Source organism: Caloenas nicobarica, chromosome 2, assembly GCF_036013445.1.
Source record: "Caloenas nicobarica isolate bCalNic1 chromosome 2, bCalNic1.hap1, whole genome shotgun sequence".
In the NCBI taxonomy this organism is placed as follows: domain Eukaryota; kingdom Metazoa; phylum Chordata; class Aves; order Columbiformes; family Columbidae; genus Caloenas; species Caloenas nicobarica.
The window spans coordinates 142,480,973-142,497,945 of record NC_088246.1 but is presented as its reverse complement, the minus strand read 5'-3'; the positions used below and the strand labels follow the sequence as shown (position 1 = coordinate 142,497,945).

At 35.9% G+C, this 16,973-nt stretch overlaps 1 protein-coding gene across 6 annotated transcripts in view; it reads right to left on the bottom strand.

The window, feature by feature from the left end:
• VPS13B (vacuolar protein sorting 13 homolog B) overlaps positions 1-16,973 on the bottom strand; it is a 459,420-nt gene that overhangs the window by 158,168 nt on the left and 284,279 nt on the right. For all 6 annotated transcript variants that reach the window (XM_065627245.1, XM_065627244.1, XM_065627248.1 and 3 more), the window contains exon 31: positions 1,873-2,076. In XM_065627245.1, coding sequence (XP_065483317.1) covers positions 1,873-2,076 — 204 coding nt within the window. The remainder of the gene's footprint in view (positions 1-1,872; positions 2,077-16,973) is intronic.

The window sequence follows — 16,973 nt, the reverse complement described above, 5'->3', positions numbered from 1 at the left end:
TGATTTTGGAAATCTGCTGAGGAAAAAAAGAATGTCCACGCAATTATACAAATAAGAGAACTCCAATTATCTGTAATAGCTGCTTCCCTTAATGTATTTTCAGGAATCCCACCCAATTTCCTATCCAAATCTATAACCATAAAGCTCAGACCAAAGTGTGCTGGCAATATGATTTCAGTCACCAATGTGAAAGAAAAGGAAAGCCAGATCCTCAGTGGCTGGTTTTGCTGTGTTAATTTAACTTGCAAACTGGCCACAAGTCCTTTCGAGATCAGAATCTCCTTATCTTTCAAGAAATGCCAGTGGTTCTATGTTGTTTTGTGGGAAAGAACTTCATGGGCAAATTGCCCAACATCAAGGTCCAATTAGAAGGTCGTACACATTTTTTTCAAGGCTAAGAATTTAAAAGATAAATTCTCTATGGAATTACACTATTTGAAAAAAAAAAAAAAAAAAAACCAACAAACCACCACTAACAAAAAAACCAAACCAAACCAAACAAAACCCAACCAAACCACCCTCCCCCAACCAAACCAACCAACCACACACACATGAAAAGAGACGTAAGAACTAGGTGATCTTATTAACGATGAATGGATACTATTACTGCATTTCAACTTTTATCTGTACTCCTGTCACTCCTTGTGGTTTTATCATTACTTTGGTTAGATCAGCTTTTCCTGTCCTCTGTTTTTCAACGATAAACTGGAATTTATTCTTGATCACATCTTTTTCCTGCACGCACTCCACCAGAGTGACCTTATTTGCTCTCTTGGTCAATTCATCCGTTACAAAGCTCCGTGTGCGTGCCATCCTCATGTAGCTTCTTTTGCTACAGCCTGCTTCACTTTCAGAAAAGTCTCTGAGAGTCCTCTCATGTCCCCCTTTTTGAAAATCAAACCAGCAATAGTTCAATTTTTTCCTTTCATTATGAATCTGCCTGGTTTTCTATATCACTTTTAGGAACTGGTCCCTCAATTCAGATAAGAATCTTATCTTAGGTGCCACGAAATCATGCACGCATTTCATTCTGAGCAAAAATGCTTCTAAATCCACAAAATGACTTTTGAAAGCTTGCTTTTGGTCATCAGACCTCATTCCTGTCAGTTGGAAAAGAGAAATCTGACTCATTCATAGTCTACAAAAATTTAGTTTTAAACCACCTGTATGAATTTTTAAGTATAAAAAGTATATTAAAACCAAGATAAAATTTTCAAATTTTCACAAATCACCAATTAAACCCCCCTATTTTAGATTGAAAACTTAAAAATTTAAAATACCATGCAAGTGTTTGCATGCTTTGCCTTTCAACTCTGTTTAACTAGAGGGTGGGGCTTTGTGTGCAGGTATCATACAATACACAATAACAGAGACTCAGCTGAAGCAACTAATTTAGTTACAGAAGTGCAAAAACCAATTCAGAACCAATAGGAAATGTTCTACCGTGTCTTCCTCTAACTTAGAAATGTCTAAGCTGGTTTTACTCAAGCTTCGTAAAAATAGAAACAAAAGTTTAAAAACCAAACCAAAACAACAACACAAACGAAAAAAAACATACCCCAAACCTCCCATTGCTTGTAGACTGAGAAGCTGAAGTCTCAGCCCTGGAGTTGTTTTTACCGACATACAGTAAGCCACTCAGAAAAGAGTTTATAATGGAAATAAAGGCACATCATAACTAGACAGTAACTACAGTGTAACAATAATAGTAATATGCATTTCAAATTTATAACCCAACACTCCATGGAAATCTGCTTGTAATGTAACGCAAAAACAATACAGAATATGTGATTTGGATATACTGCGAATGGTATCTGCAGTGTTTGTGCTATGTAAGTCTAGAAAAACTAAGTTAAAAAAACACCTTCCTACCTACTGGCCATGTTCCATTCAAGTGCTGGATTTTGAGAATTTCTTTCACTCTCTGTCAAAACCCCTCCTTTTCCGTTTTCCTTCTCTGGTTTCAACTGATTCCAATGAGCAGTACCAATGTTTATGGACTGAAGATCTATTTGATATTGTCTGTCTTCAACCTCTGATCCAGGGTCTCGAAGTATTCCTAGATTGAGGGCTCTCCTGTAATGCCAAAGGGGAGAGGGGGAAAAAAAAAAAAAAAAAAAAAAAAAAAAAAAAAAGAGTCAGCAAAGGCCAAAATCAGACCAATCACATATTCATTAGGATGCAAAATTAAGGTATCGATTTTGCCATTCTTGATTACATCTAATAATTACCTTTAGTCCAGGTTTTCAGAAGTATCTGCTTTATTGTGAGACAATGTTCTACTGTTCAAACTTATCAAAGAATAAAAATTAAAAGGAACATTCCAAGGTGATGGAAAAACAATTCAAGCCTTTTAACATGGAATTTCACTACAGTGCCTTGTTATTAAAATTCTTCTGACAAGTGAGAACAAAGCGTTTTCGAGTGAACCACATTACTAGTGGATTCTACTAAATTCTACTATGTTAGATTTTCTGAAATAATTTCAGTCTTGAGCTGAGCCTGGGAAACAGTCACACTCAACTTCAACAAAATATTCAAGAGCTTTTGGATGAGCGGAAGCTGCTACGACCGCTCTGTTTTACCAGCAACCAGTGTCAGAGGAGTTGCCTACTACCATTTGTCTTTGCTAACAACCACTACTAAATCTTAAAAAAAAAAATCATCTTGCCCTTCCTACACTGGGAACAATACAGCTTTATGTGCACTGCTCATTTGATATTATAATAAAAATGCACAACCGAACTTATCACTTTCAAAACAAGCCAGTAAAGGGAGCAATGGGATCTTTCCTTTTTTTTTTTTTTGCTTTGAATCTATGATCACATCAAATTGTAGTCTATTTGTATTGATTTCATACACAGGTGAAGCTGAAGCTTCTTATTTGCATATGCCATCCAATCCACTGTTCCATTCTAGGTTCTTCTCTTATGCCAGAGTCATTCTTTAGTATATAACTGCTGTCTCCACAGAGAACTTCATAATTCTGCGATTCGTTTAATCATTGATGCTAACAATGAGGTTCCATCTGAATATCAGGAGAAGCTTCTTGAGCTTCTTGCCATGTATAGGTATACAACCTATTTCAAGGTGCAACCCCAGCACTGCCCAAACCCAAACACAGTTGACATGGTTAACACCATTGCCACTGTCACCAATGAAGTATGCTAGCAATTAAGAAAATTAAGTATTAGTAATATATCGTATCTACCCACAGAGGCACGTGAATGGCAGGAGAGCCATTTTTATCGAGTCATTCCTGGTGAAGCTGTGTGACGGCACTGTTCAGTAGCCCTATAACTTTCTTAAATGCTTAGCAGAAATACACTGAAAATCTGTTATGTCTGTAGTGGCATTTCAAAATGAAATGCGGTTTCTTAAATTATCTAATAAATATTGGAATATATGTTTTGCAAAATATTACTGAAAATAAAGCAACAAATTAAGTATTTTATGAAATCTGAATATGATACTAATTTCACCTGCATAACTATTTCTTCTCTCCTGTGCTTCAAAGAAAAAAATGTTTCATATGTTCTTTTATGAGCAGCTTGAGAACTTGCATTAAGCTGTACCTAGTGCTATATTCCCTAGGTTAGTTCGGCACAACCAGCACCTTGTGAACCAAATTCCTAGAGCAAAGTGTGGCTGTTTGCACCAATCTGAAACTCCCCATTGTGATAACGGCTTTCTTCCCATCGTAAAGTTACTTATTTAAATATAAACCCCAATGAAATCACTCTTTGGCACACATTTTTAGGTGCAGCAAAATACGCAGAGCTACTATTCATACACAAGGTATTAGTGCATTGCTTTACTGGTATAAGATATGTCCATTGCATCTTTTTTACTTGATCCAATTAATTTTCTAAAATCTCAAGGAGTGGATAATGTTTGTACTACTTTGGGATATCACAGCCTAATCCTTTCACACTGATACAAAAACTGTGTTTTCATTCTGTTCCTACTATTAACAATCTTCTATAGGCAATACAAATCTCTTCCTCTGATCCTTTAGATGCACCTTTGAAATCCAAATTGTTTCTACGGATTGCTCATTTCAAGAAACACATTTTACACAAACATGTAAAATACAAGGATTAGTTATTCATGTTTTGACTAAGCTGATTACTGCTTTCAGAAGGTACAACCTGCCAGCTTTATACAAGGATCAAAATATAGCCTTTTCCCAAATTAATTATGTACATACAGTCATTTACATCATGTACATAATCATTTACATAGTCACTCATTTCTGGTTTTCTGTGTTAACTATTTTCCTAAATACACCCCCAATTTTTTGGTTATATGCTTCCTAGACAGATGAGAATAAGTTAAACTGCAGCAGAATTGGCCTAATCTTGAGCATGCATGCTATGGATGAACTCTGCAGCCTTTTTGGTTCTGCAGCTTTCAAAATCCTTGTAGGAAATAACATAAGGGAAACAGAGTAAGCCAAATTCATGACTTCTCTATCCCTAGCATAAATGACATTTTACCAGATGAAATGTACTATAGGCTTTACAATTTTATTTGCTTTCTCCTTCTAAAAACTACTTCACTATCCCATTTGAACCTTGCAGCAGGTAGAATATAACAGTTGGCCAATAATACAGTGAGATCATAAACAACCAAAGACAACCATAAGCATGTAACAGCTTTAATATTTTTGTTCTTTAAATTGATTTAGTCTGGGTCAGGCTTTTTGTATGTTTATATAAGAAACAGCTCATGTTGAACCAGTTACTATATGCTGCTGAACAGACATAACTCTGAGACCCACTGTAAAGTCTATCCATTTATAGCTCATCTGAAACATACAAAAAGCTAAACAAGCCAGGAAAATGGCATTTAAAGAATATATATTATGTAATGAATAAGAAATATACACAGACTTTACACACAACAGCTAATTTTTGTTAGCACTTGCTAGGTCTGTGTGCACTGATTTCCGCCCCCAGGTACAGAGATGACAAACAAATCTCTCCAAATTTCAATTATTGAAGGATTTGTCTAGTGTAAAAGATTTTTCCTATTCTAATTTAAAAAGGAAACAGTAAGCTTGGATCAATATATACCCTCTACTTTACGGGGGTAAAACCAGTGGCACCTTGATGGACCTGGATACAGATGGTACCCAAGAACACCATCTCCTCTTCCGCTTAAGCTTGTGGAGTCCCAGCCCAATGTAGTCTGAAAGCCCACCACCTACGAATGAGATGTGACTGAACTAGTGTAGAAATCACAGTAATATTTATCACTGACCTTTGTCCGAATTCAATTCAATAAAGTTTCCTAAATTTATTTTCCTCAACGGGGCCATTAAACGTGTAATACCAAACGGGAAATTGAAACAACTGTTCCTGAGGGAAGCAATGGACTAAGCTCCATTTGGAGTGAGAAACTACAGATGTTAAGAAGGGCAACGAACAAAAATGTGCTAAACCTAGAGTATCTATGATAACAATATTTGCCTTTGAAAATGCTGAGCCTCTATCAGTAAAACCTGAGATAGGAATCAGCTTTCCAAAGAAGGGCAACTTTTTTTTTTTTTTTTTTTGATTATAGAAATAGATGCCTCTCTGCCACAGGCAAAGAAGCTAATACTTTCCACTGGGAGAGAAACGGAACTTCCCCAGCATCACAGAACACACAAAGACATGATCTTAGAACAGAAATATAATAAACCCTGCAGCATGAGAGTTCAGGATGGAAGACCTGTATTGCCTAATTTTGGAGACATTAAAAAGATGTATTTGTGAGGAACACCAAAAGGAGAATGAGAAGTCAGGGGGGAAAAAAAAAAAAAGAGGGCACAGTAGTGCACAAGGAGGAGAAGAAAGATGTGGTCAGGGCACCAATGCTGAAATTAAAGAAAAGCAGCAGGTAAGAAAATTCTATTATTGCAAGAAAAGAGAGCAAGACATCCTTAGGCAAGAAGGGAAGGTCCTAACAAATTCCTTCAAATTTTGTCCATGATCCTGAGTACGCATTCTGCCATACTGAGTGAGCTCCATGTCTTCCCCAAAGGGTAACCTCAGCTTTGCTTGCTCACCTTGCCATCTGTCCATAGGGAGACTTATCTGTGGTTTAACAAACATAGGGTTTTGACTGCTGGGATATTGGAAACAGATTATTTTAGTCTGGGTGAGCAGAGCTCAGCTGTCAGCAGTAAACTCTCACTGTTTCTGCCTCTTTTCCCCAGGAGCTGTGCCACATGGAACTGGCTTTGTTGGCAGCTGCTCCCTCTCCAGCTCAGCCTCAAAAGAACTTCGCTACTGCCCCATCTCCACCCTTGCTGGCAGCATACTCTGGACTGGACACCAGCAAATTGTTATTAAATACAAATATAAACTGAGTACAGTAAATGTCCTTTGTTTAATGCATTACTGATTAGCAAGTGATACTGTTTCGTTCATACGTCTATACTCACTTTTCATTTTAACATTACACTTAATCTTTACAGGAATCTCTTCAACAATGAAAACTACATTCCCCCTGATTAGCTCTTGCGTTGTGTTCTGTGCAGCCAGATACATCAGCATTACCTACAGAAGACACTACCTGGTAAGCGTCCTGTAAGTCAAAGTGGTTAAGGTACCTGGGTTCATCTTCAGATGTGCAAGAAAACATCAGTGCCAGCTCCATGAGCAAAATAAAAATGACTGACCGCTTCCAAACATTTATATGGTGGACAAATAAATCACATTACTAAGACAGAGGAAGAAGTTATTGATTGAATTCTAACTGAATAAGTTTTGTAGTCATCAACGGTCATACTCTGAACTCCATAATGATTTGCAGTGTTTACAGCTTTTGTGAATAGACATAAGTCAACTTAGAGGTAGATGGTTTGTGCAATCAGTATGTTGAAAAAAAGACAAGCAATGACTGAAACAGATACAAAAATTTATTTTGAATGTGCTAGACTGCTTCAAACTACTGATATAATGAAGCAAAAAGTACAACGGGCAATTTTCCTCTAATGTTGGATAAATGTCTGACTTGTGTCTCTTGGGCACTGCTTCCTTTTTAGTTCTGTATACCTACAGATGAGCATATCATGCTGAAGAGAGGAATGAGTAAAAGTGCAAAAAAGCTAAAGAAGAGTATGAGACACCAAGTAGCTATAAAGATCTTCAGGTAACACAAGGATAAGCATATTGGAGAAATTATGGAACTTGGTACTTTCAAGTCATCAAAAAAAAAAAATCAGCTTCAGATTACTGTGTGCTAAGATATCATTCAAAACATGAATGTCAAAGTGCCTGCTGAAAAAAAAAACCAAAACAAAAAACCAAAACCCACAACAAAATACAATTATGTCCAGAACAAACCATCTACCACACAATCATCCAGAACAGATCATCAAATAAGAAAGTATAAGATTTAGCTGAGTGTCCTTACATGTCTTTTAGTTTCTTCACTGTCAGAGTGTGGAATAAATAAGGACATGTTGGAATTATGTTTAGAAAATTCAGCGTTGAAAAGGAGTTTGATCTACTGCTATTTCAAGACACTCAGAGCTTCTAGACACTTCAAGCACATCACAGAATCTATTACTATGAAAGATCTCAGTTCCTGGCAAACAGAGAATGACATTAAGAGAAAGTATTCAAGATCTTCAGCAAAGCCATCACACAACTCTACCTAAAACTGTTTCTCTTAAATATCTCCAAGCTAGGTATTAAACAGTCACATTTGAAACAAGTGTCAATAGAACAGACAGAAATACAGACTTATCCCATCTCACTGCTTCTAGACTTTCCCAGCTGTACAGCAATAACTCTTATATGGAATATAATAATAGTAATAAACTACTTAACTTTTTCCAAAAAATCTTACTGAAACATGCTCTTTTCTTTTTATGCAGCTTTTTCTTGCCAAGCTGAAGTAGGCAGGTTTTCCCTTACAATTACTTTGTAAGCTTTTTCTTTAAAATAGACAACACAGAGAAAAATCTCAGTTCTTAAGCAAACTGCTCATAGAGGAATAACTGTAGAATTAAAATCACTTTTGTTTTGGCTAATTACTTTGTGTCCTTTAGTTGACCAGTTTCGTCAACTGCAACTATTAAGTCATACAGATATTTACTTTCATCCAAAACCATTTTTTAAAGGACTGATTTTCACTGAACTATCATAATGCAAGAGAAGAGAGATTTGGTGTTGAACCTATAGAAGAAGAAATCTGGAGAACGGAATTCAATGGTTTGTGCCTATTTTGCATGGCTGGCTGACAGTGTCCCAAAGGGAATAGAAGATGCTGACTCTGTTAGAGCCTGAGGTGACAAACCGAACTGGACACATGGACAGGGAGAAGAGCTAATTCTGCCTGGTCTTTACACGTTGTGCACCAGAAGGTTTGGGATGAGGGAGGCTGCTTGGGCAGCCTCCTGCGGGCCTGCAGGACACGAGCATGCCAAAGGAAAACAAGAGAGGCAGATCGCATTCCTATTCTCTCTAAACTCTCTTATTATGTGACTCTACATAACAAAATTAACCTCTTCAACAGTTCACTCATATTTTGTGAGCATCATGCCAAAATGATGCTGTGAATATAACGAATTAATTGCATAGAAAACATTTTGAGATCAACAGATACACAGTACTGTAAGAACGGAAATATATAAAAAAATGAATAAAAATTGACTATTGCAAAGTTTATCAATATACCATTTCTGTATGCTATTTATAGAACTACTTACATATTTTCATTTTGAAGCTCAGTAGGTACATATTCAGAGGAGAAAATAGCAACATCCCCTCACACCCATTAATTACAGTGGTGGTGCCAGGTGGGTGCTGCTATAATTCCATTTGCTCTGTGTTTGGGAAGGTCAGATTTTAGTCAACTGGATCACACCAAGGTCAAAACTGGTAGCAGTGCATTGATCATATGAAAGCTACTAAACACATGAAAGGAATTTCAGCAGATCACACATCAAACATTTTGGCCCTGTGCTTCCTTCCTCTAGTCCTACAGGCAGGAAATGTTCTACATATTCTGTGAGTGACCGGACATTTAAAAGCAGCCCCTTGTCCCAAAGACTCTGGTACAAAGAGCAAAGAAGCTGAAGAACTTCTGCAGTGCAGTTGTCTTCTAGAGTTGTATCTGGAACACAATATGAATGAACCTATGACAATAAGGTATGGTAAACTATACAGCAGTTTCAGTCTCTCTCAAAGAAAAAAAAAGTAGAATGAAACAATGCTGAAGTTTGCAGCTGTGCATTTAGAAGTCATCTGTTTAATTACTTTTATAATTTTGTTGTTTAAATTCCTCAGCAAAAATAACAGCATGAGCAAGTCTGAACTTCTAAAGATCATTTTGTCATTTTTACACTGTTTAATGTTTAGACAGTTTCAGGAATCTCGTTATGGTTTTGAAGCATTCACCAAAATTCAGGGAGCATAGTATAAATATACAGTTGACAGACTGTATAAATGATATGTATGCACAATTCCAAAGGAAGGTCTGTGTGATATTTTTGGATGCCAAATGTTTCTAGAAAAAACAAGTGGAATAGACTTTCTCTAAATAGAGTCTGTGAGGAGAGAGCTTGAAGAGTCTAAGTGGGTGGAGTGGAAGTCTGGGGTGAGGGCTAGATTAAAAGCCAAAACACAATATAATCCAAAGACTCTTATGCTTTTGTTTCATGGTAGAAATAATTATATCTCAAAACTCAATGTTGTTTGGCAGTAAAAGGATCTTTAATTTTGATTTTTCAAGTATTTCACGTGTACTTGGTTTACCACATAGCTAAGGTAAATAATCTTGTGATTTTCCCATTGCTTTCACTCTGGATTTTACTTTGTTTGTTTTAGCTGATTCACCTAGTTTAGTGGTACAATACCTCAGTCTTTTCGGATGTTCTATAAATTCACCTGGAAATACTGAGGTTGAGTTTCACTGAACACAGACTTCATGTATTTGATGCACGGAATTTCTTTAGAGGGTGCGGTACAACCTGGTACAATGCTACCAGGTAGGGGACAGACTGTCCACAGTGTGTTTGATAAGCTGACATGGGACAGGATTTCTTTTCACTGTTGTGTCAGTATATCAAACTCATACCTGGTCATCAGTCAAATTCTATACAAAGTAGTACGGAACATTAGAAAAGAACACCACTTTTTCCTTTATATGAAACAATGTGTACATCGTTATAGTTGATGTTTATAGCATAGATAATACAATAAGAAACCATCTTTGGCACTGATTAAATTAGTTTCTCAAGATGCCACTTTCATAATATTTTCTTCTTTTTGCGGAATCATTGTATTCATAATGGCAAGCAGGAACTGTTTCTAAAATACTGTAGATGATACTATAAAGTATGTCAATAACAAAGTCTTTAAAATTACCTCCTTTAATTCTTCTTTTCTGAAGTCCTTGCACTGCTTTTTCCATTTAAATATCACTGGGAAACTGTCCTGGTAGAAAACTCATTCCATATTCATTATGATATATATTTCCTTTCATGTTAAAGCCAGTATTTTGTCTTCCTTAAAAGCCCATTAAACTATTGTTAACAGCACTTCCAAATTCAATATCAGTCCATGCCTAACAAGATATACTGAAGGTGAGTTTACTTCTAAATTCACTTTCGAAAAGAAAAAAAAACAACCAACAAAAACCAAACAAACAAACCCAAGAAAGAAAAAAGACACAGACTTCTTCATTCATTATCAGTGATTCTTAGGACTGCAAAAGGCAGAAATCACTCAATCATATTGAAATAAGAGATATATTGAATAATGCGTATTTCACATTTCCCAAGAGAATTAAAACTTATCTTGTGCACACTGAAAGAAAATAAAAGATTATGATCTGACTAGAGAGGCAGTATAGTTTCAAGCTGCTTCTACTCATGTTGTAGAAGAATCCAGAGCCATCTCTACAAATCTGGCCATCCCACATGAATAATTCCCTGCGAAATACAAGGAATGGCAACTTTCATACACATTATGAGCTATATGGGAGTACTTGAATCTTTACCTTTTTTGTATGTGTTTTAAGGCTATAATGCTATGATTAAGGCTCGCTGCTTTTTAATTGAATATTCTCTTATGTGACTTGAATTTATCTACAATATGCCTCTGGATCTCATTAGAAAACCTGTAGTTCAGCATAAATGCAAGGGTTCACTTTATTTAAAATAGTTTTAGATACAAAAACTCCTGGAAGATAGTAAAATACTTAAGATTCAACAAGACCTTCCCTAGCTCACAGGTTATGAAACTGTAGCCAGTTAACCACTGCTATTCCGTTCTTGCTTCTCCATTTTGAAATACAATAAATACAAATTTTATGATCCTAATATTCAGATTTATCTAGATTTACTAGCATCGAAGGTAAGATACAAGTTGCCTTAGGAGTGTACCAAGACAGGCTGGATGGCAAGATGGCCCTTTTAATCCTGAACACGGAGGAAAGCTCAGACTGTTGAAACAATCATTTTGCAGCAGAACATGTGAAGAGATATCAAGACACCTTTGGAAAAGGAAGTAAAAATCACCTAAATATTGCAAAAAGCAAGTGACTGTTATATTACTGAATTGAGAAGCTTATAAATTTCCTGTGGAAAACACAATTAGCCTACTTGAGAAATCCAGATTTGCCTGAATGCTTATTTTTTTTCATGACAAAATAGTATTTTTAACATTCTTCTGCCACTTTCTTCCTAATTTACATTGCAGATCAACTGGTTTCTCAAGATATTGATGCATGTCAGTTTTCTTTGATAATTGTCACAGTCTCCTTCCTCTTCAGACATGATGCATGCCTGCATAATAATTGCATCTACTGTATTGTATCTTCAGGCAAGGAATTTGGTGTACCTCCATTTTTCCCAATCCCCCCTCTTTTTTAGAGATAGTATACCCCCCTAAAATTAATTTTCCTGAAAGCACATCTTGAATATTTGTATCTGTAAGTCTGAACTTTTCCCTTTGTGATTAAAATGTAATTTGACTTCTTTTCTTCAGCTATGTTCTACGTAATGAATAAGACTTGGGTTCAGAGGTCAATGTAAAATCATCAGTGCCCACGAAATATCCAGTTTTTACCACTTTTAGTTTCCTGAGAGAATTACAGCTTTGAGTTCACATGCCTGTGGGCAGAAATTCTCGCTATACAAACAGAAGCTGGTCAGCAGGCGAGATCTCAGTTATACAGAAAATGATTCTTCCATTTCCACATTTAGTTCTTTCTAGAGGAAATTTAGTATCAACTCTACGCTAATAAGTGTTTCCAGTTCAATGAGTGTAAAGGAAGGTATGTTCATTTTAATTCTCAAAGGAATGAAGAGCCAAAAGACAATTTGTTCAAATTGGTGTTTCTCCTGTCTAGTTTTTATAAAATATTTAGACTTGAACAATCAAGGTGGCGTTATCAAAACACAGGACAAAACACAACTTATCTGGTAAGTTTTCTCCTTTCTTTGCTTAGAGAATTCTTCTTGAACATAATGAAGAGCAGAGTGCCCTCAAACTCCCTTGTCTTGCATTAGTCTTTATTGGATTTTTATAGGTTTCTTGTCAACTACTTGAGAATCAGATAAAGCATAGTCCCCAAACCTTCCAGCTTTCCTAAGATCTGGGGTTTTTTGTTTGTTTGTTTTTTGTTTTTGTTTTTTTAATCTCAGAAAAAGCTTTTGAACACCCATCTCTTCCATAACAAAAGTAAAATGTCCTCCTGAAAAAAACACAGTGAAAAATCCAGAAGATGTGGAAGGATGCAGCGAACCTTCAAGAGAGATCTACTTGAAAAGTCAGTTCACAAATTAAATTCTGATACAGAGTCTCACCTTAAAATCTGTAACAAAGCTATGACTATAAGCCACACATTCTGTGTCCCATTCTTACCGTCAATTTTAAGCCCATTAATTCTTCCATGTCTTAAATACAATTACCACAACTCAAATTTATGAACAGTTATTTCAGATTGAAGTGACTGTAGCTTTTTGTTTCTTCTATGCTGAAAAGTAAATTGGTAACTTCTGTTTTCAAGGCATATTACTGCTAAATCTTAAACTGTGATACCAATATACTGAACTTTTTGAAAGTAAACTTTCACATGCACACAGATGCACCACTTCAAAAGAGTTATTTATTTAAAGGCTTTTTAACGTACTTAGAATATGCTTTAAAAGATGAAAAAGAGAACAAACGAAACCTATTAGGAAATGGACCTCAAAACTCATTTTTAGGATTAAAGTATAAAATATATAAAAATCTTAGAGGACCAGAGAGAACAGGTACAGGACATGACAAATCAACCAGCGCATAAACTCAAGAGGATTCTCATTCGTTATAAACTGTCATTGAGGTAACTTTTGGCAGCAGGAGACAACATATCATTAGAAGCCTACATCCTGCCATAGCAAGCCACAGAATACACCACTGCTTTTGTAAACATTAAATACAAAACCTTCTCACTAAATTGGTTAAAGCCTACTATTCAGTATGTACACAAAGCCTGCTAGAGATGTTTTTTAACAGAGGTTTTAAGTAAGCTGTAACTTACAGGGCAATATCAGGCAAGAGTCATCCTCATCTACTCAAACTGTCTCTGTGTATTCACAAAATTGACCTTGAAGACTACAAATTCCAATGTTGGGTATCTCAACTGACCCTATGAGGCATCCAAAACATATAGATGGTGGCAGTTACGAAGAAAATGCAGAGTTTTACTTTCTGCCTGGAGCTAAAAAAAATGCAAGGACACTACACAGATACAAACACACACAAATATCCAGCTCACTACACTGCCCATTTGGGAAACAGCAAATTCTATCATATGTAGTTAGTTCGAGTCCAGTTTAGCAAATGTAGTTGCTTAATTTTATTTTTTTATGAGTGGCAATGTGTGATGAATACAATATGTAGATTTATGAAATTATTTTTAGAAAGCAACTTTTACAATGCTTGCAGTTACCTAATATATCAGGCATTTTTTCTTATGCCAAGAACATGGAAAATCAACCATTGCAAGCTGTCTGAAGAATAAAGTGTGTCAAAAGAGTCTGAATCAACACGCAGCAGAGAATTGCATTCATCTGAATTTTTCTTGAATATATACACATATCCAACCTTAAATTTGGAAGCAGAAAAGTTTCAGATTTGCTTTGCAGTTGGATTTGTTAATCTGCAAGTTTCTCCTTGTTTCTTGAAAAAATGTCACATACGAAGATTAAATAATACTATTCAATAGTTAAATAACTTTGGTTATGAGGAACAGTTCAAATCTGTTCTGCTCCTACCCTGCAAGTACAGGATATATCTATGTATAGATACCCCTACATTCTCTTTGTATCACCTCCACACCTGTTTATTTTTTATTGCTGGAGAACACACGCTATCATGCCAGAAAAATAGAGTATCTGTGATTTATGCCAATCATTGACATTGATCTCAATGGCGATGCCTGATACTATCTCTGTATTTAATTACTCTCAGCATGCACTAGTGTTAGCCATTAACATACCAGTGTTAGCTATTGCCTCCTCACAGGGGTGGAAAAAAAAAAACCAAAAAAACCCCAAAAAACCAACCACACACAAAACGCACGAACCAAAAAAACCCCAACAAATTCTAACAACCAAAAGCATCAGAGGGCATGAAAAATGTTTGGAGAGGCTGAGAGAATGCCACATTTATCTTTGTGTCCTACAACTAATAAATCCCATAAGAATATGAACTGTTCCTAAAAAAATAATAAAAAAAAAGAACGGCTTCTGAAATGCAACAAAACCACTGTATATAACTTTTTAATCTGTTGTTTGGTTTTGGTTTTCTTTTTTTTTTTTTTACTGCAGCATAATCAGTTTTAATAGTAATAATGGTAGATGAAGTAGCGTGCACAGTAAGAGCTTAAACATAAGAAACATTAAGCATGACTTTTGACTGTGCCTAAGGCGGTTAAGCACTAAGCTATCTTGGAAAATCAGTAAGGGCAAGGAACCACACTCACTCAAACAACACAGTTTGAGTTGTTCAGGATAACAGTTAGAAGGATTTAATTTTGCCATAGGAGCTTTGAATAGTAAGCCATTGAGAAATAAGCTCAAATAAAATGTAATCGTTCTCTATATTGCTGATAATCCTTTTTGTTAAATAATTGAAAACCGAAGTAGGAATACTTAACAATGTTAAATAGAAAAGAAAGACACTGGCTAAAGGTTTTGCAAAAGAAAGAAATCTTCCTATCCAAAAAATAGTTTAAGAACTGTGGTATGAATTTGTCATAGATAAAACCCTGTGAGGGACATCAGAGAACCCACAAATATTTATGGAATGAACCGCAATCTGTACACAGAAGTTAATAAATGTCTCATTACAAATGGGATATGGTTCTCCCAGTAACAGAAGCACACAACTTGCATTATATTTAACTTGAGATCCTGTTATAATTAAAATACTACAAAGAAAAAAAGTCTGTTTTATATATTACTGGAAAATGCTTTTCGACAAACACATTTGCTGAAACCAAATCTGATGGAACTTATATTTACTCACGAACAGTTAAGAAGAAAACTGTATAGAATAGTAAGTTTTTAAAAGCTTTCCTGAATTATTGTAGAATAAATTATTTATCACAGATGAGACTTTTGGATACTAGTTTTTCATTATATAAGACAGAAAAATAACCTTGATATTTGCATTTGATCATATATGTTAAGAATCTTCAAATGAAACCCTGGGAAGAAGCTGTAAGGAGTTTGTACAAAGTAAGGGAACATTACTTAAGTAACTTGTATAGGTGGACCACTCTAACTCTTAAATTGGCATTAATTCCTAAAAGACCAACTAATTATTTTCTCCCACATTAACACAAACACCTCCCCTCGTTTCCCCCAGTATTTTACAATAACAGGCAAAATGCAAAGCTACTTGGTTACAGAAAAAGATTAAAGGGAGGTAACTTGAAAGAAGAAATGTAAAAACTTCAATAACATTGCTTTATAACATAAAACATACAACACAACTCACATAAAAAATAACTCTAGTTTTCAGATTTCCTTTCATTTTCCAGTTTTACAGCTTATCTGAAAAAGCTTTTCATTGCATTCAAGTTGCTGAGTATGTCAACTGTAAAAGGTATTCTGGGATTTTTAAATGGTTTTTAATGTCTTTTTTCTTTGTTTCTGTGCCTTTTTTATCTTTTTAAACTGCTACAGTGTGTTTAATAATGTTAATCTGAATCTGAGAATTTTATTAAAATTCTTAGTTCATAGTGTCAGACTCCGTGCTGTGTTTCAAAAGCTGAAGCACGATGGCAGATTAAGCTGACCCAAGCCCAGACTGCTGCAATAGTCCTTTTTTTGCTAAGGCTAATCCTTGTGTACCTATACAATAAGCAGGCTCAGGGCAATGACCTGACTGAAAAAAATTGCCTGATGCCCCCAAAATGTTGAGCTCCTTCAGCTCCCTCAGCCCACTCGCTATGCACAAGAACAGGCAGCAACACCGTGGAGCTGCAAAGAGAAGTAGGTCTTAGAAAAGCCTGAGTTTAGATTTGCAGCCTAAGTGGGCACAAAACTCATTGCCCAAGGAACACAAAAGTAATGGCTAAAGGAATGGTAAAAATCTAGCCCACTGTGGGCTGCCCCACGGAAGCCCAGGGCCGCACTTCACCCTTTCGGCCCCTTCACCAGGCCTGGCCAGGCCTGCACATCACTTGCTTCGATGGGAGGGTGAGAGACTTCTCTGCTCAAAGAGCTCTTCAAACATCTGACGTGTTTTCTCTCCACCGTGGTAAATCAAGAATTAATTCATAGTTGGAAAAATATTTTCCAATGGGAAAAAGAGCCATTATTAGACTTAAAGGAAGCGAATAGCGACCCAATCTGATTTCAGTGAAGGAGTTGTGTTTCAGTGCTGCTTGAGGCAAAACAGGGACACAAGATTTCTGAAGGGTTCATTTAAAACATGCAAAAGGTTATGAAACAAAAACGAGAAGAAATGACT